This window comes from Diuraphis noxia, unplaced genomic scaffold, assembly GCF_037042655.1.
Source record: "Diuraphis noxia isolate RWA-SAM2 unplaced genomic scaffold, SU_Dnox_SAM2 contig0002, whole genome shotgun sequence".
Taxonomy (NCBI): domain Eukaryota; kingdom Metazoa; phylum Arthropoda; class Insecta; order Hemiptera; family Aphididae; genus Diuraphis; species Diuraphis noxia.
This window is the reverse complement of record NW_028301712.1, coordinates 53,901,042-53,927,205: the sequence shown is the minus strand read 5'-3', so window position 1 is coordinate 53,927,205 and position 26,164 is coordinate 53,901,042. Positions and strand designations below refer to the sequence as shown.

Here is a 26,164-nt window from a genome sequence, read left to right as displayed (position 1 = left end):
AACTCAAGTCTTTCATAGGGAGTTCATAGATAATTGATATTATATATCTCAAATTAAGACCGTTTTTGCCCATTATTTATATTTAAAGGTTCTTGTTCGCTAGTTAACCAAATATTAATACTTAATATTTTATTTGGTTCAAATATATAATTAAATAAATAGTTATTTTGCAAAGATGAAGGAATTACTAAGGTTTTTTTAAATCACTAGTAAGTGGTAATATTTATGGTGTACTTGTGGTGTTATGGATTATATATTACAAATTGTAATTAATAAAAAAAAAAAAAAAAAAAAAAAACATTGAATAATTTTATTAATAATAATTTTTAACGATTAAGCTTAATTGTAATTTAAATCAACAGTAAAAAAAAATAGTTTTATAAACTAATCATCAATATTTACTGTAGATTGTAATACTTAGTCAAGTTCCAATTGAATATTGTGTTTCAAATTGATGACATGTGAATTTGTTTCTGTAACTACTGTTAAATGTTAGCCAAGCTCATAGCCGCTCACAGAAATTTTTTTAAGGGGAATCAATGTTAGGATTTGAATTATATTATATAGTTAGGTAGTAGGTACCTACTTTAACAACTAAAATATTATACTTAGGTTGGGTTTTGTATATTTTTATAGCCATTGGCTACCCTACGTCTAGAAGTTTAAGAGATATTTAATTGTGTCTGATAAAAATAAATCTTTAAATATTCTATGTAATTATTTTATTGTTAAAAAATTTTTTTTTTTTGATTCAACACTAAGTTTTGTTCTTCAGCACCTGTTGAACGTATGTTTTCTTTTGCCGGATTTCTAAATAACCCTACCAGGAACAAATTATCTGATGTTACTTTTGATAAATTATTATTTTTTAAAGGAAATAAGTTACCTATAGCCTTATAAGCATACAAAATTAAGTAGATTAATAACCCTGACTATTATTATTTTACATAATAATTAAACATGAATATAACATACCAAAGTTATCATTGTTCATTTGTTCAATACCTAGTAGGTACCTACCTAACCTATATGGCCTATATATTTATGTATTAGTATTATTAGTATTATAATAACAGCATATAATAATGACTGTAATAATTAATACTACTATAATGATTAGGTAAGCGTAAGTTATAGACTGTATATAGTTTATGCTGACTACCTAATCGAAATAATTATTTAGGTGTCAACAAATAACAGTTAGGTAGGTATTAATTGTGTTGTAGATATTTTATATAGTACTAATATAGTTAAAAAAAACTTGTGTTTAATTAGAAATTTTATTCAAATATGTATCAATTACCTACCTAGGTACCTTGCCTACCAAATATTGAGTATAGGTATACCCAGGGTTGGGCAAAATATTCAAAAAGGAGTATCGAGACACTATAGATACTAGACACTTGGCTTTGGAGTATCGCAAATACTAGATACTCGATACTTGCAGGCTTTAGAATATCAGGATACTAGATTGTAGATACTCGGTACATTTTAATAAAATTAGTCACTGGCTTTTTAAAAGTCATGGGGATGGGTACTTAATTAAGTAATTAGAATGCCATATAGACGTAAAGTCCAGTTCAATGTGCGTGTGTTTCTGTTACAGATATATATATATATATATATATATATATTATATACAATATACATCACATTTATAACTATAGGTATATTTTATGATTTATCGGTACTGGGTTAAAAAATTATTTCCAACAATCTACAATATTAAATAAAAATATTAATTCTAGATTATTAATTATTATTTTGACAATAAAATCAGAATTTATTCAATTTATTGTAGGTATCTTGTATCGCGTCATAAATTATTTTATGAAATACTATAGATAGGTACAAGATACAAAATACTCGATAGGTACTTCATATAATTGTATCGAGATGTCTAAAATGTAAGTATCACAATAGGCACTCCATGAATCGCGGTAGGTACCTACTGATGTTTAAGTACCTCGCCATCCTTGCTTACATAAAGGACTTAGGTATATAATTTAGTATATATAGGGCTATAATAGACTATAGGCCTGTAAAGCAAACAAATCTGAAATAACACGCTTTTTTACGGTACTACCACTACATGGGAACTTAACTGTTGTTTGGCCTCCATACAGCATCGTTTATTGTAAACAAAACAAAAATATAAAGTTTTAGTTGGCTCTCGTCAAGTCGGAATCTTCCTATTTCCTGAAATGAATTACAGTAGGAAACTCTCTTTAATCCGTCACCTTCGGGACTGGGGGTATGGTCGGAACGCGAAAAAGGTCGGATTATCAGAATATACAGAACATTTTTATTCACATATTAGGTACATATATATACAAGATTATATTAGAAATTTATTATATTTTACAACACTTAGAAAAAAAGCCAATTATAGATTTTTGTTTAGCAAATGATATTCTAGACTTAGCTAAGAGTGCTAAGACTAATAAGGGAAATATTAAACTAGCAATTAATTTTATACATTTACTATAAATTGGAAAATCCAAATTGTACTTTTTAAATTACATAAATAATTATTCATATCAATAATACCATGGTCAGATCAACCGGAGCGGCGGACTAGCCGAGGGCGTACGAGAGGGGTTCTACCTACTGTACGAAAAAAAATATATAATATTACCTACAGGTATGTATCTCATCTGCATTATTAAAAACAACAGTTAGGTTAAGTCAATAAAATTTTTACACATACATACTTATTACTTTATTAGTTACCTATTTGGTTTTAATATATTTATTGACTAGGTAGGTAACTGTCATATTTCTATGTTAGGGGATTCTACCTAAAAGTCCGGCGAAAGAAAGTCCGACGAAAAAAAGTCCGATGTCATAAAAGTCCCGCGAAAAAAAGTCCGGTTTATTTATTTACGAGGGGTAAACCACTATCGAAAATTATGTACACCAGATTATAAAGAATAAGTTTAAGGTACAGCTGCTCTAGTACAGTTCTGCGCTTATATATGACCCGTAAACTTATAAATATGCACTAAAAATAAAAAAAGCACTTAAAAAGGTCATTAAAAAAAGGATTTATTCGTATAAATATAAAAAACATTGTAATGTATTTATAATTATTCGGTACTTAATTAATAAAAAAAGATAATAAAAATAATAATATAAAAATATAACTACATGGTTTTCGATTTATTAAGCCGGACTTTTTTTCGCGGGACTTTTATGACATCGGACTTTTTTTCGTTGGACTTTTGTAACCGGACTTTTTTTTGCCGGACTTTTGTTCGGTGATTCCTATGTTAGGTACTAGACACTAAGATCTATATTATGTAGGCTTGTAGCGATAAATACAATTTATTCTTACAAAATTGGAAATAACAAATCTTCTTAATTTTTCTTAGGTGATATAATACTATCACTTTATGTTCATACATTATTTATAGGTACCTAATAATACATATTTAACTTGTCAATTATTCAATAAATGGCAACAGCCAACAACAGTATGTCTTTATAAACAGTTGAATGTTTAATAAATAAAACACATAAATACAAACGTGCGTTGTTTACAATTCAAAGAATATGTTCGAATGTTTTATTTCAAGACTGTAAGACTGTTGTAAAGTATAGATATATATACGATATTTGTTGATTGAACTAATGAAATAGCGTAAATGTATTTGCATGATTAGACAATTATACTATATGTCTATATAAAATAGCATAAATGTATTTGCATGATTAGACAATTATACATATACTATATGTCTATATACCTCTATATTTAATAGCTAACATTATAGATAAATAATAATTTTATATAGAGAAAGGGGACACAGTGAAAAAATAAAAAAATAAATATTACATAACACCTATCATACTTAGCTATTTTATCGATACAATAGTATACAACTAAATTGAAGTCGAAAACAATTTAATGAAATTTAATTTTAATTAGGTATTGGGTATTTATGTATAAAGGTACCCATACTAGGTATAATATAATATAGGTATCCACTAATAAGTAATAACTAATAGACAGTAAGTAATAGTACCTACCTAAACTAGATACAGTAAAAACTGTCTAATGCGGACCTTGAATAAAACGGAAAACTATCCAATACCTACGGATTTTTTGGTCGCGGCATGTTCCTATAGTTTTATAGACATTGAACCTCAATAAAACGGAACCTTCTTAACACGGAAACGGAACGATTTTATAGGTCCCATGCAAGTAAAAAGCTTGCATTAGCCTGAAATATGACACGATAAGCGTCATGTTATACGTTAATATGAGTTTGTAGGTAGTCTAGGTACATCCTAAAACGATAATTAAGATAAAATTGCACTACATATACCAGTTAAGTACTTTAAAAAAATTAAATGTAAATTTAGTCAACAAAATATTTATCTGAAGATGTTGAAGATGATGACAAAGAAGAGGTATTCCATGAAGAAGTCATATCGATAAATTTAGTTCAAAACCTTCATAGTTCATACTTATATACGTCATCTTAATAAAATAAGTTATATAAAGTAAAGTATTAAATTAAGTTTATAATTAGTGTCTAACAAAAATAAAAATTATAAATGTTATAAACTAATTTTATGATATGAAAAATTGATACGAATTTATAATCCGAAATTTTTCCGTTTTATTCAATAAAGCGAAAACTGCTTAAAATGGAATTTTTGGTTAGTCCCATGCTATTCCACATTACAGTTTTCACTATATATAGAGATTATTATTATTCCATTCCAAATCCTTCAGTGTTTAGTATGGCCGTCACTAGTTTCTCCCTAAGTCCTTCGTGATCGGTATATTGGGGCAACACTAACTGATTAAAACATGTATGCGCTTCGGGCAAGTAATCAGATCTGTTAGGACCTCTAGTTATTTTGAAATTCATGTCTCCCATACCACCAACAGGCACGCGGTCGCTTCCAGTTACGAATAGTAAGAATTTACGCTTTTGCTCGTCCGACAACGATCCGATAACATTCCAAAAGGCGCTATATATATAAATGAAAAGAGAAAAAGTATAATGTAATAATTTACTATAAATTTAAAACTTTGATTTTGATTTTAAATATCGATCATCCGACACATATAGTTAGTAATATGGTATTAGTATATCTAATTACTCACCAAATAATGTTGTCATCCGGTCGATATCCATCGTATTCGGTGGCTTTGCGTAGTTCATGCAAATCTAACGTGTCCGTACCGCAGACCAACAATTCGACTTCTTCTGGTCTCAGCATCTACACAATAATAATATTGTAAAATATGGAAGTTTCTCATTATCAAGACAGCTGAAAACACGTTTTACACGAAGGAAAATAGAAATATAGAATAAAAAATTATCGTAGTATGACTGGAGCACTTGCAATTAAAGCATTGGAGGCGCATACGCTGTGAAATCCGAAGTAAAATGCTCGAAACTGTTCGAAAATTGATAAATTCAGTACCCAATTCAAGTATAGGTTCACATACTCTTCACGAGTTTCATTCGTAACTGGTATATTTTCACCGTTTGGTTTTAGTTTGTGCGTTCTGGGTGCCCTGTGTTCCTCTAATGATACCTATATTTATAAACATATATGAATTATAAATAGTTATAGCAGGCATCGTATATTCGTGAGTATATAATATAATACGTAATACCAGTGGCGCCTAGTTAGCAAGGAATGCAACTGCATGTGTTCTCGAGGGGGGTAGGTGTGTACTACTGCAGGTTTCACAGGGAAATTGAAAAATGTATAACATAAACTATAGTCTATACTAATTGATTTCTTTGAATTATATTGAATAATAATTGAAAATATTTGTTATAGATAAAAAATTGGGTGGGTTGGTGGGTGGGTGGATAACTTTTTTTAATAACTGCATGTGCTCTTAAAATACCTCTGTGCGCCACTTCATCATAATACTATAGTATATTACTATATTAGTACCTATTTAGTATATATATCATGTACCTACAGTTTACGTATGTAATAAAGGTATCTACAGTTTACGTAAACATTTTAAACTTCAATTCACATTTACACATAATAATATAATATTTATATTCTTTGCTAGCCATAAGTTACAATAGTTACAACTATGTTATACTATAATATAAAAGTGGTGGTTTTACGGCGGGGAGTACAGTGGACATCCTAGGTTCCAATTAAATTATTGCGATGATTGTAATGAATATATAAATATATTAAGTAAAACGTAAAACATATAGGTACATCGGTATATAATATTATTATTTTATATATATAAAATATTTTAGTTAATTAAAATGAAATTAATAAATGGTTGATATGTAAACATTTTTTTTTTTATATAAAATATTATGATTATAAGATGATATCAAAAGACCTCCTCCCTCTAGGAAAAAATTCAAAAACCGCCACTATAATATTATATGATTCTATTACAATTTACATAATATTAGGTAGGTACTATATAGTATACGGTATATCTACAGCTTGATATATATATACATACAATATAAATACATACATACATATATAGTTTCATATTATGCGAATTATGTCAAATCAAAAATAGTGAATAGTATAGGTACCTACCTAATTATTACAACAAATTGTAACACTGTACTAAGAATAAAGAATAATTTACCATTCTTATTGGCTATTCCTTTAATATTAACACATATTCAGGGAGCATCAAAATAAAGATTAAATATGTTAAAGAATAAAGCTTATTACCTATTATGTAGTATGATGATGAAAACTAGGTACATTTAACGTTTGTATATTTAAAATACTTTTTATAATTGAAAAAATGATACAATTTTTAAAATAAATACTTATCAGTATAATGACCAATATATTGCTAAAGCTATACTATTATAAACACTTAATAAAATATATAAAAAATAGGTATATGTAGAATCATTTTCGTATGCAATAATTCATTATTTAATTTTTCATATATCAATTATTACAGTGATGTTTCTGCAGCTATACAACAGCTGAGTGACTTTAGAAACCTTCCTTATAAAAGATATCTGATATTATACCAATATAAAATGTATAACTTAATTTTCTGCTTTGAATTATTTAAAACTTAAATTAAATACATATAATTTTGTTATTTTTAAAATATAATAATATACTTCAATCATAAAATTTGAAACATTTAAGAATAAATATAATAATTAATAACTGTAAATAATAAATAGGTATATGTAGATATAGACGATATAGTGATACCTGAAATGTAAGTCCCATATCTTCTTCCACATTTCCCTCGTATTCCAGTAGATGTTTTAAGCCACTGGCTACATCCTACAATTAAACCTCATCGTTAAAGATAAATGATAAGTACCTATATTAAATAGCCTGGTACGTATACACTAAATAATTAACAGTTATTAAAAAAACGAGGGAGATCACAGGGCACTAGCTTAGTACCATAATATATAGGTGTCTAGTCAGTAGTCACTTATCACTCCATTGGTTATATTATATTATGTTAGAAATTAATAGTTAAGTTTTGATTAAGCAAAAATATTTAAATAAATATCTTATTTAACTTATTTTCATGTTTTCGTTTGTATACGAAGTTTATTTTAATATACATGCATAGCCAGAAATGTTGATTGTAGTGGAGTATTTAGAAAACATTTTGCTATTACCTATATTTGTGTTTTGAATTTTCTATGCGAAATTGAGCTTTTTAAATATTTAAACCAATCTAAATGATTTACACCATGAACTGTTTTATGGTAGATAGCTTATGTCAATACTGCAGTCTGCAGAGTTTTATTTTGGTTTAACTAATATACCTAACACAAACCGGTGCATCCAAATTGGGACCCAAATATTAGCAGGGTTAAATTGCAGGTACTTTAACTAGTTAGGTCCCAGGTCCGGGATTTTTTTCAGTACCTAACAAAGTATTTTATGTAAATATACAATCCAAATGAAAAATGTTGTCATTGACATTGGTTAGCTATATATTTTTAGTTCAGCATTACTATTTTGGTATTTTCCTATATGAAATATGTCAGTGCCCAATTATCTAAGATTCAATACATATATTAAAATGAGAACCTCAGAAATAATGTAAAAAAAGAAACTATATTATACTAGACGAAAAATTTATAAAAGACAAAATTAATGTCTTATACATTTTTACCAATTAACGTGTGATTTTTTATACAATATTTTATTTTTATTTCTATTATACAATTCCTATGTATTTTTATATTTGATTTATACATTTTAAATATTTTTTTCTTAGGCCAAAATAGATCATGGATAGTCCTAAGTCTGTTAAAATGGTAAGGAGGATGATATTAAGTATAGAACTCATCAAAATAAAAAAATAAGGACCTATCTAGAGTTGTACCAATGGAAATCCCGAACCCAATTAGTATAACAATTTAATTCGGGACCTAACTCGGATATATTCTGATATTAATTAAAAGCATTTACAAGAGTGACCCATACCGATTTACGTATAATGAGGTAGCCAAGTAGGTACTTTAAAAGTCTAAATCAACTATAGTGTGGATTTTTCAGATTTTTTAAAAATTATTTTACCCAATAGCTGAAGATGCCTAGGAATTTTTTTCTGGAAAAAATTTAAGAATTTCGGGTTTCAGATTTTTTAGATTTTTTTTATTACATTTATTAAGACCAGTCCATTAAATCTCTTCTTAGTCGTTGGTCATTATTGATTGTAGAATTTAGAATTCAGAATTTAAGAGATTTACATGAAATTTTAAATTTGTAATAAAATGTGGGCATAATGGTGAAATAACATAATATATTATAAACTAACTGGCATGATCTCGTTTAAGTCGTTTAACGTGGGATTTTCGACGATGCCTATGCTGTCGACGTTGACGGCAGGCACGACTGGTGGCGATAAAAGTTTCCTGTAACATATTCCTGGAAAACTCAGGTCTAGTATAATGGAATTATACACTGCCAAACCCATTAATACACCAATGAGATTGTATTCACGGAGGTTCGTGTGATCCGTTTGTCCGGTGCTGAACCAATAGCATCTCGAGTGAGAGTAATACACGAACATTCCGTATTCGGCGTGAAATATCTCGCGAATCAGAAGTAAAAACCATTCCTTTGTCAGACCACCCATGTCTAATCCTGGTTCACCAGCGAATGTCACTTTTAATTTTTTCTTCAAGTCTTTTTGTTTGAAAGCAATCTGTAACACGACCGTCATTTAAGTATGCCAACTTATACCTAATAAGTAAATAATAATTATTAACAGTTATTAATTTATTATACCTATATGTATAGGTACTAAGTTTTTTTTTCATATAATGTACCTACACTTATTGTATGCAATTTTTAATTGGCTGTCTCAGTTTTTTGATTTCCTCAATATTATTTCTAAACATTTTTAAATCTGAAAAATGGCTAAGAAGGTACCTATAAAATTGTTTGACACCTAATATAGCCATCTCAACGACACAAATACCGTAGGGTCCGTAGGTACCTATAACTATAATTTATATGTACTAACTGTAAACCTTATTTATAACAGGCAAAAATAGTAGGTAGGAATGTGTCATAATATGAGTTAAAACTCTACTTTAATATTATAATTAATTTCAACATTAAGTTAAACAAATAATAAATGCGTTTTTGCTATTATATTATTGCACCTTGTCACCTTGATATATTCATTACCTAAACTAAAAATAAAATGAAATAATTTAACTTAAATATAAATAGATAATTTTATATTGTCCTGAGTAGTGCAGGTTAATAAAATTTGACTAGATATTACATCTATATTATTAATAACTGGTAGTATATAGCCTAAACCATTAATTTTTTTTATAGATAAATGTGATTTTACTTAGTAACTTATGGTTGAAACTAATAAAAAATAATAGTGATTTTTCAATTAATATTGTTCATAATATATAGAGGTACATTCAATATAAATAACTGCAAAGGCTGCTGTCTACACTTTGCATCTACTGCAGTGCAGTTAAAAAATCTCCAATCCCTTGACAGTTGACACGGAAATATAATTTACCAAATGAGTTTGTATGTTGTATTTATTTAAAAGTTGATAGTTAATAACCTTATATTTATTAATTTGGTAAACTATTTAGTATTATTTTTATTAAAAAAAGATTTTTTTTTATAGTAAATAATTGTGGTCAAAAAATATAAAATTATAACGAATAATTACTTCGAATCTATAAACATGACAATCAATTTTTTTAACGAGGAAGGAACATACTTTGGTTATTTTCCGGACTGATAAGTCAACAAATATAGATACGGATATATCTATCGGAAATACAAATTTAAACAACCGAAACAAAATAAAAGTAAAAAAAAAATAATAACTGCAGCAATAGAAATATAGTATAGGTCATCACTATAATATATTTAGCTTAAAATGTTTAACTAAACAAACTCTTTATTTATTATAGGAGTTGAAATCTTAAGTGATTACAAATTTAAATTCTTCAACTGTTTACTAAAACATTTGAAAAACAAACAATAGTTAAAATGTAGGAAATAATTTTGATTTTTGTTATAATAAATAAGTATGTTTGTCTGTTATAATTGTCGAGATATGATAGTGTTTACTAATATAGCTAATAAAAAAAAAAAAAAAAAATGTGAATAAATAATTAACGATATAATATGAAATATTTCTTATAATAATAATGTAACATAAAATATCGTAGGTACTTACATAACATAATATTATACAAGCATAGCTATTTCAATAACTTATACTTATTGTTAAATAGTTATATGTTTAATTTTTAGTTTTTAGAGAGTTTATGAGGTATGAATTTGATGGATGTGGACGTTTCCTTAGAATAAAAGTTGGAAATATTTAAAAAAGGATTAGAGATTTGTGAAAAGAAATGTTTAGGATTTTAACGACACAAATTATTTTTTTATTTTTTACCTCATTTAATGAATCCTGTACCAAATGTGATCTTCTTATGTTTACGTTTAAAAAGAATATATCGATATTAGGTGTCTGCCTTCTTGCAACCTTAGATACCAATGATTTTCTAGCATTTAGAATCATTTGCTGTTCTGAATCTTTAGTAAGTATGATCCTTTTTGCAACAATGCTCAGAATAAACGGATATTGGCAATAAGAAAAACATTCATATGGTCCAAAACTTTGCCAATTGTAATAATCACGCATCAAATCAATGTGATCCAAAGCAGAGTTATATAATTCAGTAAAATGTAATAGTTCGGTTCCTAATTTATTGGCTGCATCTGGAATACATTTCAAATAACTCTTAAAAGTTATAACTCTAAATATTGTTACCTAGTTAATTAAATATTGTGAATGTTTCTCAATTAATATTTTAAAATGTTATTATAAAACTTCAAATAAACGTGCATCAAACTTACTTATTAAAGCTAAATTTTTCATTGCTGATGGTATCCACCAAAGTGTCTTTCCTGAAGGTGGTAGAGATTTGTCATTTGGAGAAAATTGTCGTAGTGTTATAAATTGCATAATATATCTTATTAATGACCTTAATTTATCAAGTTCCAGTCTTAAATACAAAAATTCAATGAATTATCATAAACAAATTGTATGTAAGACAATAAAATCATTAAAAAAGAAATTAAGTTCCTGCCATTTAGGAATTCAAAATTGATGTTAAATAAAAATATATATTGCTATTGCTTGGTAAAATAAATGCTCTTATATTTTATCTGGATATGTAGGATTTGAATCGAAACGAATTTTATGTATTTTAGTTTCTGAACGGAGCAAGAAATGTATTGATTTTAACATGATGATGTATGTGTTTTTTTCTTTTTTTTGTGTCTGTCATCAAGTTTTAGGGCAGTAAAAGTGCATCGATTTTAGGATTCAGTACCTCGTTTGATCAGAAAGTGAATCTAGTTGGTATTTTGGGGGATAAAAAGTAAAAAATTCTTAATATTTTTCTAAATAATCGGAATAAGCAAACTAAAAATTAAGGGAAATCCGAAAATTTTACGCATAATCAGATTTCGAGAAAATCGATTTTAGTTTTTGATGTAACTTTAAAAAAAAATTACCATAGATACATGACATTTTCATCGAACATTTATATAAGTATATTCTATCCACTATGCAATTTTCAAAAGATTCATAGTCACAATTTGTTTTTATAAGCATTCAAAGTTTGAATTTTGACGAAATACGTAAAAAGCACAAAAATTTGTAAATTATTGTAAGCTAGAAATTCATAAAAAATTATCTTTTTAAATCTAAGACTTGAAAATTTAATACAAGATTTCTTACAAGTTTGTCAATCTTTATCACAAGAAAAATGTCCCCCAGAAATTCAAATTAAATTTTTACAACATTTGATTTTCACTAGATTTCTCATTTATCGATTTTCTTATTTTGGTGTAACTCTAAAACAAATGACTGCATATACTTGAAATTTTCACTGAATGTTTATATAGGCATTTTATATATTTGATAAAATTTTGAGCTGTTTATTGACATTTTAATTTTTCAACTTTTTTAGTTTTTTTTAATTTCCTGTAAATATCGATAAAAATTTATTTGTTGGGTAGAAAAGTTTGAAAATTTAATACACATTCCTACACATTGTCACAATAGCAGTTGAAAAATATTAAAAATACATATGCACGATTTTTTTTTTATAATTATTTAAAGTTCAAATTTTAAATAGATACGTAAAAAATTACGGCAATGTTCAAATTATATTAGATAGAAATTCATAAGTTTTTCTTTTTACATCTAAGATTTGAAAATTTATTACAAGCCTCCTAAAATATTTTTACAACAGCAGTTGAAAAATAAAATAAATATAAAGTCACATTTTTTTTTTATAAGAATTCGAGTTTGAATTTTGACAACATACCTATACGTAAAAATCATGAAAATGCTAGAAATTGATAAAAAAATTTTCCTTTTATATCTAAGATTTGAAAATTTTTAATAATCTACAATTTAACCTATAGACAGATAAATAACCATCTCCGCTCAGAATCGTTTTTCGTATACGTTGATATAGTATCATTGGACTCATATTTAATTCCATCCATTACAGTAACCCACTTGTAACCTACTGCGAGCGACATCCACGATTTACCCGCTTTTTTAAAAATGTATTAACGTATTTATAGATATGAAAGTAAATAACTTAGATCGATTGAGAAACAATAGTTAACGATTTATTTGTAATTATTACATTACATTTCAAATTATGCACTATGCAGTCATATTTATGAAAAATCCAATATAACAATTAAATTCAAAAATAAGATTGAAAAATAACATTCATATTCATATTATTGGTATACTAATTATTAATTACTAAATCAATAAATTATTTTATATATCTATTATATATATGATATACTTATATGGTTGTATAGTATATGGATATCTATATAGATATAACTGTAACATTAAAAGTTTATTCAAAATTATACATTTTTAATATACACATTGAATTTATATATTTATTATTTTCCATGACCGCTATAATTTTATTTTCATCAATCTATTTTTTATAATATTAAATACCTAAACACCATTATTGTATACACCAATGTAATTTCTTCACTACCGTATTGCATAATATTGCTGACAACGCATTAGACTGAAAGCCTACTTATATCCCTACGTAGACTATTAATATTATTATTCATTTCTGATACAGTCTGGCATTCGATATACAATTAGACAGTGAATTTAGTTGAAATTTTCATCATGAAGTATTTATTGTGTTTTGCTTTAGTTTGTGCCGTGGCAATAGCCAAACCAATGGACGAAGTCGAAAAACCAGAACAACTATCTACGAAGCTTAACACCAATAACGAGACTGTAATATCGATCCACAGAGTTGAGCGTGATGATAAAATATCTCCAATAGTTCCGGTTTCTTCCGAATCAAACGAGAATAATGATTCAAAAACTGACGGAACAAAATCTGCAGATGAGAAGCAAAGGTAATTATAGCTTAAAATACAATTTCATAAATTTGTAATGGTTATTTTGGTAGGAAATATTATATATATATATAATACTGTAAGGATTAAAATTTACAAATATACAATTAACATGCAGATATTTATTAAATAACTGTATTATTTATAGACTATAGTAGGTATAAACTACTTCATATTATATAAAACAGTTATATACTTATATAATTTATTATTATTGATTAATAAAATATATTAGTATCACAACTATTATTTATTGATATAGTCTCCATCTGGCTGACTCGCTGTATATTTTACAAAAAAAAAAAATTAATAATAATTTGTTTGCATAGGCGTAAGGTGTATTTGAGATTTGGGTGAGAGGAAGAGAGACTTTGATGAACATATTAAAATATTTCATATTATATTCCCATGCTATTTAAAATTTTCAGTTTTTTTGTAGAAGTCAACTGTTAGGTGGGCTGAGGCCTTCACTCCTCAGCTCTCCACTATTTGTGTACCTACGATTATAAGATGTATATATACTTATGTGATAACATATTTGCGATCATTGTCATATATGATATCCTATAGTATGTAAAATGTAAATTAAATATAGCAAATATAGACTGTCACATATTAAGACCAAAATGCAAAAGCAATGAAAACATTATAATAGCCTCGAAAATAGGTATTAGCATTGAATACCTGTATAATAATATAGTAATGTAATATATAAGGTTATTTATTATTCAATGGTATTAATTATTTGAATAAAACTCAATTAGGGATGTACATTTTTTAATTTAGTTTGGTTGAACTATTGTGTAATAATTATTAAGTACATTATATTAATATATTATATTATTCAATTTTATGGTGAATAAATACTAAATACCTAGTGTTTAGTAACGACATGGAAATTTTAAAAACAAATTACCAGACACTTGTGTGATGTTATAATATACCTCACATTGTTATGGGAAATATACATACACTTTGAACCACGTATAAACTATGTAGACATTTTTTTTTGTGTTTAATAAATACATTATTATAGGTACAAAAAATTATATAATTAAATTGATGAAAAAATAAAAATAAACAAATGCATTTAGTATTAATTATAATTGTATTAAATTGTAATATGAAGATTTTAAAACAATTAATATACCTAAGAATGCTATAATAATCATAATATATCTTAATATTGATGGTAAAACGCCATAAGTAAGTTATAAAATGTATAAATAATTATATTATTGTATTATTACGTATTGTTTTGTATATGATTTACAAGAATGGTACTAACCAACAAAATATTTTAATTAATAAAATTATTATAAGTATCTATCGATTCTACCTACGGTGAGGGTTGCACTTAAACTGTATCATCGATAGGTACGTATTTTGTATTCCGATAGTTATAAGAAGTATCAAACAATCTTGTAGAAATAGTTAAATAGGTATTATTATTGAGTTATTTACTGTATAGTCTATAGTTTTTATTAATTATACATATCATAAATATAAATATAAGATTTAAAAAACACATGGCTTATTGTATATTTTATCCAAATTTATCAACTATCGAACAATGAGTACCAATATAAATTCTTATAATGTAATAAATATCGAGTATCTATAATAGTACCTATCCGAAATATACAAATACAAGACGTATCTATACTCTTGTATATACTATACACTATCACCATCACGATATCTTACTGATTTCTATAAGTATCTTCATTCATCATTGCTCATCCCTGCTTATAGTAATTATCTATAAATCTATAATATACCACTTGTGTTGAGTATATATAGTTTATATAAAATGTTATGCGTATAGAATTTCTTCTTGTTTTTAGTTCAATTAATAATTTATATTATTTTTAAATATTTTCAGACTTTCATATGATTCAACTATCAATCAGGTTAATCCATCTGCGTTCTCGTCTCAATTAACCAGCATCCATAACACCGATTTAAGTTATCCAGTAAGCTCGGAAAATGAGCAATACAAATCGGTTGGTCCTGCGTATCCTTCAGAAAGATCCTTTGGCCCATTAGAGTTTCCGGGATTAGCATCTTCTTCGTATCCATCATTTACGTCATACGGGTTAAGGCCGGGATCATATGGATATGGAGGGTCAAACGGATTAGCGGGATCGTATTATGGATTGTCTGGATCATATGGGTTATCAGAATCATCTGGCTCAAACTCAGCTATTCCAACATCTTATTCCAGTTCTATCCCTTGTCAAGGTGGCATCGCCCAACAAATAATTCATAAGCCTGTCGTTACAGAATTACAAGAAGTTATTCACAAACCAATAATTACAGAAGTACAAGAAATTGTAAATAAACCCGTTATCTCGGAATTACAACAAGTCATACATAAACCACTCTTCACTGAACATATTGGTCTCGGTCCATCGTATCACGGATATCAAAAACACACCGTTAACCAACCTATCTACCATAAGCCCACTAAACATTTTGTTCGTCATCCAGTATATCATGCGGCAACCATTCACTTAGCCGATGAATATGAACAGCATGTCAGTAATGGTAACAGTGTTTGTGAATCAGACACGGGTCCTTCATACGGTTTTTCGGGATCGTCGTATCCTATTGGATACGGGCCAGGAATCAACGTTGGACAACCAGGTGGACAGTACAAATCAGTAGAGTCCAGAAATAGTGTTGCACCTTATGAACCAGTTTATTCATCGGGTTTATCTACATCAGATTCGTCGAGTTACTCATCATCACGTGCATCAACTCCATACGGTTTTCCTTCAATGTCTTCCGCTACAGATTTATACAGATACGCCGCTCCCGGTTCAGTTGGATACTCTCCACCAACTTCTTCATTTAAATATTCATCGTCATTGCCGGCATACAATGAATTAGGATCAACGAATCGTGGAACACCTTATGAACAACAGATTGCCACTTTCAATACTGGTAATAATGGACCCTTCAGAAGTATTATGGGAAGTTCACAACCTAAAGCTGCAGAACAGATTATTTACGATAAGTTCTCACCATATACACAAAAATTAAATGACAACCAACAATATTATGATAACCTTCAGTTTCAACAACGATTCTCAGAATCTCAACAACAAATGGGAAGGAGCAACGAAGACCCAAAACAAATAAAAATGGATGTGGACGCTATCGCCAAACAAATTGAGAAAAACCCTGAAATGAGGAGACAACTATTAAAAATTATAACAGAGAGTATTTACGTTGGCGACCAAATGACACAATCCAATAAGAAACAACAAGATACGAAAATGCAATCGTTTCCATTAATATAAAATGATACAGCTGATGTTTATTATAAGGAAAATTATTATTTTAGTTATTCATAAAAAAAATATATATATAATAAATTGACCACATTTTAAACATACTTTTTTAATATTTACACTAAGATTAAACTAAAATTTTTAATGCGTATAGATTAAGAAGCAGATACTTACATTCTGAACCAATTTACCAACAGTTGGTGATCATCTTTGCTTAATTGAGCAGTATAGTTCAATAAATGTGCAAATATTGGTGCACTTGATTGAGTTCCAAAAACAGGACATTGAAGTAATACAAATAAAGCTCTGACTTCATCTTTCTCATAAAGACTGAACAAAAATAGGAACATATTTTATATAATCTTAAAGTAACTAAAAATTGTATGTTATCATATTTATCATACAATAGATAAGCATTATTGGCGAAGCTAGAGAAACACGGGAGGTTTAAGCAATCCCAAATATAAAAATGGCACACCTCAGTGAATTGTAATATTTTAAACATAATATATTATATATTTTATTTATGTAAATAATAAATAGTTTAGTATTATAAAATAAATCCAAGACTTCAGACTCTCAAAATGTATCTAACTCCGTTTATGTTAAGCATGCTTGTATATTGATTTATTCTTTTTTATTTTATAATAAAGCTATTTTACTAAAATATAAATTATTTTAACAAGAACTTTGAGTATAAATTGATAAAAAAAGCACTTTTATAGTAGGTATTTAATAAGTATATGATAATATACATTTTATTTATAATATAGTAAGTATATAGGTATGTAATAGTAAGTAATAGGTATGTAAATTCTCACTTTTTATTATTTTCCAGCAATGCATTTATTATTGACTTTAAAATAGTTTTATGTATTCCATTTGACTGTAATAATTAAATAATTCACAAATTGTAGATAGGTAAATATTAAATTTAAATTTAGGATTTGAATTATATATTTTAATATTTATATATATAATACCAAGTCTTTGAGGACATCATTTATAGCATAGACAAATTCTAAATGAAGATCAGGGTCATCTAGTTTAGCTCCAGATTGATTAGGATTAATCTGAAAATCATAAATAGGTACAGTGAAAAAAAAATCATCCGACACTTTGTAATATAAATAAAAATACCTTTAAAAGCGCGCAGATCTCGCTAAATGAACCGAACAACCTCATATAAAAACGTTGAACGGTCATAAAGTTTTCATTTTTATTAGCTTTTCGTATTTCTTGTCTAAAACACAATTTTTTTAATATTATATTTATAGATAGGTACTGGAGTACTGGAATAAATGTTTCACGGTTTAGCCGTAAATTCGAAGTTTCACATTTACACGTTCAACTATTGTTGATGAAGGTATCTACCAATAAATTAGTTTTAAAAAAATTAAACTCACAAAAATTCTTCTCTTGTTTCGTGTCTAATTGGATATTGAGGTTTAGATTCTTTTTGAATATTTTTTTTAATGTTTCTACAATTCTGATCGATTGGATTTTGATTATTTATAGAAGGGATGATTGGTCTATATGTTAGAAACTGGCTTGAATTACCCTGAAAATAGAATTTATAGGTGAATACTTCTGAAGATTCGATATAGTTCGATACTAGAAGCAGTAGAAGCTAATTATGCATTAAATATTATTAAGCTATGTTACAAAAAAATAAAAGCTTATCTTATAAGAATTTAATATATTATACAGGATGATTGATGATTATTTTGACGGTAAATTTATTAAGTATCATAAAAAGTATTTACTTGAATAATTTATTGATTTACAATATTTTAATAAGTGTAACTACTTTTGTATTTATTCTTAAAAAAAATATTTTAAGAACAATTTTAATAAAATAAAATAAATTTCAACTGGCTTGTGGCTATCCAGTTTATTTGATTTACATTAAAATTCTTATAAGGACTTACAATTGGAGGTAGCCTTGAATATCCAGATACTGTAGGATCACTGCATGATCTTTGATTTCTGGTTAAAATCGGGCTATCTCCATGACCGCAAAAAGGGCACGGACTAAGGCGATCTCCCCAATGATCTTCTGTTTCTTCACAAGATTCTATCTAAAATTTATATTTACGCCTTAAGAACAATACTACTTCATCTATTATTACTTAATCTGTAACTTTAATTATTTATACACCTTGTGTCTATCGTATCAATTTAGTGGTGGATTTATAGGGAGAAGGGTAATTGATAAAGCATCCACCGCTCTGCGTATTTACATTTTTTTTTCTATTGCTGTTTAGTGTTATTAAAATAATATCAATACTACATACAAAAAAATGTTATCTCAATATTGAAATTTGTGATTGTATAATTCACTATTTATCGTTTATCCAATTATACGGAGTAAGTTTATAGTTTTACTAGAAAACGTGGCCAAATTATTTTTTTTTCATTTATAGACTTTAAGTGAGTGTTTAGCTACTAAATTCCAAGCTACATTTATCAAGTGCAATGACGAATTGAACGACTAAGGCTAGAATGTATATATGCAATAAAAAATGGTGAAATATGCATTTTTTTAAAATAAATTATGCAATAAAAATATTCAAAAATATACCACATAAATACTATTAAATAAACACAGTTCTATAAATTATTTTCAAATTACTTACGTTAAAATACACAAAAAAAAAAAAAATATATATGATAAAATAAACACTTAATTAAAAAAAAATATTTCTAAAATTATTAAAGCCATTCAAATGAATTACATAAATCAATTCCTCGGTTCCATCTTTTGCTTGACCTTAATACATTCTTTTATAAAACTCAATTTGGCATTCCATCACGTAATTTTTGCATACCTATCTAAATTTTGCTATTACTTAGGTTTTATCACGACTTTACAATTGTCGATGTTTTCGATAAAAAGGTTGATTTATTAAACGATGAAGAGAAGAGACTATATCATCGTAAACATACGAACGTGTTAGATAAGACAGACTACGACCATCAAAGATCCAATTATGATTTTTCCCGACAATTTTAGAGTTATAAAAATCTGAAATATGACCAAATATGCTAAAAATTGATCAAATATGCGCTTTTCTTAAAATATGATGAAATATGCAAATTCAACCTTTGTATTTGATTTCGTAATTTCATAAAACAAATTTATAACTAGCCTAGAACAATCCACTACAAAAAAACATGCAAATGCGAATAATCGTGGATAAAAATGACCCTTCGCTTTTCACCCAAATATTTTAAAACTACTTTCCCTTTTAGCCCAAGAATATTATATATCACTTTTCGATATAATTTTTATAATACACACTTTGGGAAACACTTACTTTAAATTATTTATACCTTACATAATAATAAATTTGTCATTTTTAAATTATTTATTTGTGTTAATTAGTTTTATAAAGCCATTTAGAATTACCCAGAGAGTACCACGAGGAGGCAGCTTCTATATTACTCTCCAAAAATGTATTGTGTTTTTGTACATAAATATAATTTTTATATGATATAAAAGTAAGTTTTTATCAAAAGTATAAATCGTCAGCATTTTGATATATAATATTAAATAGAATAGTTAAATGACATTGATTTAATAAAATCATACCGGTTAATTGTTCCTGTTTTATATTTTTTTCTTCATTTTTTCGTTGCCGATCTACAATTTTTTTTATCTTTGGGACTCCTTTGTAAATGCAGACTATTTAATTTTAATGTAGACTTCAGTTTGAATTTCATTAATAACACTTAACCAGGCATTTATTGGTGGAGAAATATGATTAAAACATTTAAAACTTTTAAAACTTTTGTTAAAAAAATAATGAAAAAATTCACACGCGTTGTTTGTTCTTATTAATTCCGACGTATTATAGATGCCCAAATACTTGGTGGAAATAAATTATCTTCAGAGATGTAAGTATCGGTTAAATAGTCACAGTAATTTGTTAATTTATTGTTATTTACCTACTGGGCAGTCAGATATTAGGTTTTCGACAAAACAATTTGATACTTCATCTGGATTTAAAAATACTATGCCAAATGCATAACGTATCCACTTACCAGTTTCTGAAGATTCGTCTTTATAGTAAGAAGTTAAACCACACTTTCGAATATTTCTCCACCATGATTGAGTTAAATGAAATCGGCATCAATTATTGTTGTATTCGGCCAGATATTTTCAATAGCTTTATGGATTGCTAATTTGAAATCAACGGTAACCTTTTTTGGCGAGAATAAAAAACCAAGTGTATTACACTTTTCAATAATCATAGTAAACACAAATTCATAAGTTTTGACCGATTTATCAATGAGCAAACAAAATACTATGGGAGTATAATGTCCATTTTTAAATTCATGTAAAGTGAACATTTGATTAAAAAACTTTGACGCATATTTAAAAGTACCATCTACGTATTTATATACGACTTGGTTCAAGAATGATACATTTTTTTCACATAAAAAAATCAGTACATTTTTATTTTTATTATTGACTAATGAAAACGACTCTCCTCTAGTAGTAATTATTTTTTCTATTATCAATAAGGGTACGCAGTTCATTAATATTAGTCGGATTAGGTGGGAGAACACTTGTACGAGCTTTATATAAATGTTTTTTTTTCTCGCCCTATTAATATCATTTGCATGAAATGTTGATACTGCGTGGTCATTATAAGCAATTTCCTTTAATAGTACCTACTTTTCTCGGTTGTGTATGCATATTTTCAACAGCTTTTGAATAAAAAATAACTGTCGAAAAACGCACTCCAACACTTCCACTCGAAAGTAAACGAAACTGCTCATGTATGTACAAGGCTAGTATACAATTATTATCATCTTATCTTTATATAAAATAATAAGCAGACTACACTGAGATCGATATATCTAAAATAATATACTTATAGTTTCCGAATATTATAAAGATAAGATTAAGATATTGACCGGTCCTTAGTAGATATATGTTAGACATAAATAATCAATGTCATTTAACTATTCTATTTAATACTATATACAGTGTGTACACCGATTTAGGGAACACTGAATTCTTCGGCCGGATTTGTTTGGAATAAATCGATTTTTTTTTTACAAACTGATGGTATAGTGAATACACATTTTTCGATACATTTCAAAAATGTTTGAGAATTTGGTCTGCGTATCTATTTTTTTTAAATAACAACACCTATTTTTATCACCATATTCGGATAGTCCTGTTTTTTTAAAGTAATTTTCATTTATCAACTATGGCTCTAAGTTCAATATTGACTGAATAAAAGTCATATCAATTTTATTAAATAATACATTTTAAAATTATTTTTAAACATTTATAATTAATTCTTATTGGATACTTTTTGAATATTTGTACGTATTTTTTTTTTTAGAAATGTTATAAACAAGTCTAACATAATATGGATACAACATTTTTTATTAAAAATCAACTAGGTACAAGTGTACAACTGTTACAAGTGAACAATAGTTATTTTATAATTACACAATAAATTAAATGAATTGTTCATAAATTAATTATAAATGTTTAAAAATGTATTATTTAATAAAATTGACATGGCTGTTATTCAATCAATTTGAAACTTAGAGCCATAGTTGATACATGAAAATTTCTTTTAAAAAATAGGCCTATCCGAATATGGTGTTGAAAATAAGTGTTGATATTTAAAAAAAAGTTTTTATTACGCATGCGCAGACCAAATTCTTAAAAAATTTTGAAATGTATTAAAAAATGTGATTCATATACCACCAGTTTGTAAAAAAATAATCGATTTATTCCAAACAAACCCGGCCGAGAAATTCAATGTTTCCTAAATCGGTGAACACACTGTATTAACTACATTTTGACGATTTATTCTTTTGATAAAAACTTACTTATTATATATTATATTTTATAAAAATTATATTAATGTACAAAAACACAATACATTTTTGGATAGTAATAGAAGCCACCTCCTCGTCCTCCTCGTGGTACTCTCTGGATAAATGCTAAATGGCTAAAATGACTTTATAAAACTAATTAACATAAATAAATAATTTAAATATGACAAATTTGAAATTTATCATTATGTAAAGTATAAATAATTTAAAGTAAGTGTTTCCCAAAGTGTGTATAATAAAAATTTGACCAAATAGTGCTATATATATAATATTTTTGGGCGAAAAGCGAAGGGTCATTTTTAGGCAAAAGTGTACCGCCCGGAAATCTCGAACCCTAGTAAAAGTTATTATTTTAATTTGATTTTAATTAATTGTGTACCTATTTGTATTTGTGTTTTTTTTTTTTTTTTGAAATTAATGAGGCAGGAATGTCCTATAACCTTTTTTAAAAAATAAAATGTGTTCCTATCAATCTCCAGTTGACAAGAATAGGAAAAGTTGAGAAAATTTTAACTATGTACCGGTTCAACGCATTAACGTAGAAATAGGAACGTTTTAAAAAAAAAAAATGTATATAAAAACTAACAAACCTAAATTAAAAAATTCACTGTAAAATAAAGAGTCTGTGTGAAGTATATACAAAAAAATATCTATCCAAAAAATTGGCGTTTTTATAATCAAAAAACCTCTAAAATTGTTCTTATACACCCCATTTTACGGTAGGGTTTTAACGATTTTTCAAAATTTAGTCGTCAAAATTCGAGTTATAAAGTCATTTGAGTTATCGTGACTTAACTGTAATTTATTTTATGTTTATACATTATACTTTATATAAATAGGGCTCAAATTTATATGCATTTGCAAATTTTTTTTTTAGAATGTCTTACATGATTCTTCCCGAGCAACAAATGTGTTTCAATTGACTTTTTTTTTGATTTGCATCTGATTGTTAAATTTACAAAAGTGGGCATTATAAGAGGCCCCTTAGTGAACGATGTCATAGTATATTTTTAACACTTCAGCGCCACTGTATAAACATTCGAGTGGTTATATGATTTATTTTTTTACAGCTCGACTGTGTTTTGACTTTTTTGTATATACGGGTCGCTCCAACTTACTGCACGTAAGTAGTCTAAGGAATTTTGATTGTACAAATTACTGTACATAAAAATTTGATATAACAGTTTATTATTTATGTAACAGTGTAATTCTGTGAACTGTGAAGGTTTAGATTCAAAATTTTAATGAATAAAATGTTGTGTTTTTCATCTCCAAATTATGAAGGTTTAATACCTACAATATTATTATAACATTGCTATCTTTAAATACATTTTGAAATTTTTGACACATAAACAGCGGTATTTCTAACTTGAAAATTGAAATAAACACGTTTTAAGTAGATAATTCTAACGTGCAAGTTTGAAATTTTTTATTTTTTTCCTTAACTATAGGTACTTATATAATGAGTATTTAAATTTTTTTTACATGCGAGTGGCTTAAAAAAAAGATTTGCATTGAGCACACAAAAGACTAAATTCGATCTTGAGTACAGCGTAGTTACACAAATTAATTGTTTTATTTATTTTTTTACGGAACTACACAATTTTTTGAAAAAGTTTTATAAATATTTTTAGCTAGATAACAAATGCAGTTTTTGAAAGGTCATTTTTTTAATTTTTTTTAGGGCATTTAAATCTGAGCCCTAATTTAAGGTATAAAGTACCTAATGGAAAATTATAAGGTACTAGATAAATTAAGTGAAGCATATTAAATAACAAAGCATAATATGTTATAGGTACTATTATTACCTATTCATAAAACAATAAAATATCTACTTACGTTTTTTGAATGCAAATGATCACTTATGGGAGATCTACTAACGCAAGGTACTACGGCAAAAGTCAAAGTCCTATTGAGGAAAGACTTCCTTACTTTTTCCCAAAGCCAAGTCATTCGAAATCATTTAAGAAAATTATCAAGCACGGTTATATTTTAAACTAAATATCAAGGAAATATTCTAGGATGACCTCTTTTATTGCGGGCACTATACCTACTATGTGTTTTACATACGTGTGTCATGACAACCATACTAACGCATACGAGGTCCGTGTTTTAAAAAATGTTTGACACATTTGAGTATATCTGTATATGTACATGCAGGTATAAATTATTAATTTTACACCAATAGGTACAACGCGTAGATATAGATTTGAAAACTAAGTTCAAGGACAAGATATTGATTTTAAATTGTTAATTATTTAAGCCTTTATTCAATATGACAATATCATATTATTCGTTTCACACAATTTTTTTTTTTTATTATTATTTTTTTTTTTTATTAGACAATATTAACAATCTGTATTTACAATTAATACAATAATTAAATTTTAGAAAAATGTTTACAGGGCTTGGGGGAGTGAAAGAAGAGGGCATCCAATAACACTACTTCAATAATAATTCTTTTTTTATGTTCTTTATAAAAAATTAAAAAATTTATATTTTTTGCCCGGTTAAATAAGTAAATCACGCGACCAGTTACGTTTTAGACGGCGAGAAGGATTGTATTGGAAATGGTGGCTGTAGAGGAAAGATTAGAAATTAGAGGGTTAGGGTGATTATGAGTGTGTGTATGAAAGTTTGAATAATATAAATGCGGGTAAGAGTTGGTATAGTGCAGATCAGAGAGTCGTTATATGTAAAGTAAGGTTACTGTCTTACTGACATACTACGGAGCTTTAGTTATTATCCTTAAATTATTCACACAAATTATATTAGAAAGTATTCTGTAAATGCGTGGAATTAATAAGATTTAAAAAATATTGTATAATATAAAACGGTGGCACGGTCAAAAGTATGTCTATAAAAAAAAATTACCTATTTAATATATTCGTAATTATGGTACCTATATATAGGTACTATTACAAATTGTTATAGTGAAACCTCTAAATACCGGACATTCTCGGTCGCTATAATTTTGTCCGTTATTTAGAGGTGTCGATATTGAGGGGGGGGGGAGTAAATTCTCGAAAATAACTTGGAGAAAT

General features: G+C 27.1%; 2 protein-coding genes across 2 annotated transcripts; one reads left to right on the top strand and one right to left on the bottom strand.

Annotated features, from left to right (window-relative positions):
• Window positions 1–2,282: 2,282 nt before the first annotated feature.
• On the bottom strand, window positions 2,283–25,196 carry LOC107161812 (putative E3 ubiquitin-protein ligase HECTD2). The gene is made up of 14 exons (XM_089220174.1): window positions 24,960–25,196; window positions 19,184–19,333; window positions 18,659–18,813; window positions 18,393–18,495; window positions 18,236–18,325; window positions 18,074–18,138; window positions 17,427–17,582; window positions 11,380–11,528; window positions 10,916–11,241; window positions 8,786–9,175; window positions 7,210–7,284; window positions 5,365–5,559; window positions 5,123–5,238; window positions 2,283–4,986 (listed from the first exon to the last, which is right to left on the bottom strand). Exons 1-14 carry the CDS (start codon window positions 25,071–25,073, stop codon window positions 4,722–4,724), a joined length of 2,349 nt encoding a protein of 782 aa, XP_089076300.1. The 5' UTR covers window positions 25,074–25,196; the 3' UTR covers window positions 2,283–4,721.
• LOC107161823 (uncharacterized) lies at window positions 13,677–17,940 on the top strand. Its single transcript, XM_015508401.2, has 2 exons — window positions 13,677–13,953; window positions 15,839–17,940. The coding sequence occupies exons 1-2, from the start codon at window positions 13,715–13,717 to the stop codon at window positions 17,259–17,261; spliced, it is 1,662 nt and encodes a 553-aa protein (XP_015363887.2). The 5' UTR covers window positions 13,677–13,714; the 3' UTR covers window positions 17,262–17,940.
• Window positions 25,197–26,164: the final 968 nt, after the last annotated feature.

What these genes read in the sequence shown, in the direction of transcription:
- LOC107161823 (XM_015508401.2), top strand. Translation starts at nt 13,715, where the DNA reads ATGAAGTATTTATTGTGTTTTGCTTTAGTTTGTGCCGTGGCAATAGCC. An exon ending in TCTGCAGATGAGAAGCAAAG is followed by an intron (nt 13,954 to 15,838) that starts GTAATTATAGCT and finishes AAATATTTTCAG; the next exon opens with ACTTTCATATGATTCAACTA.
- LOC107161812 (XM_089220174.1), bottom strand. Translation starts at nt 25,073, where the DNA reads ATGACTTGGCTTTGGGAAAAAGTAAGGAAGTCTTTCCTCAATAGGACT. An exon ending in ATTCAAGGCTACCTCCAATT is followed by an intron (nt 18,814 to 19,183) that starts GTAAGTCCTTAT and finishes TTCTATTTTCAG; the next exon opens with GGTAATTCAAGCCAGTTTCT. An exon ending in GAAACAAGAGAAGAATTTTT is followed by an intron (nt 18,496 to 18,658) that starts GTGAGTTTAATT and finishes ATTGTGTTTTAG; the next exon opens with ACAAGAAATACGAAAAGCTA.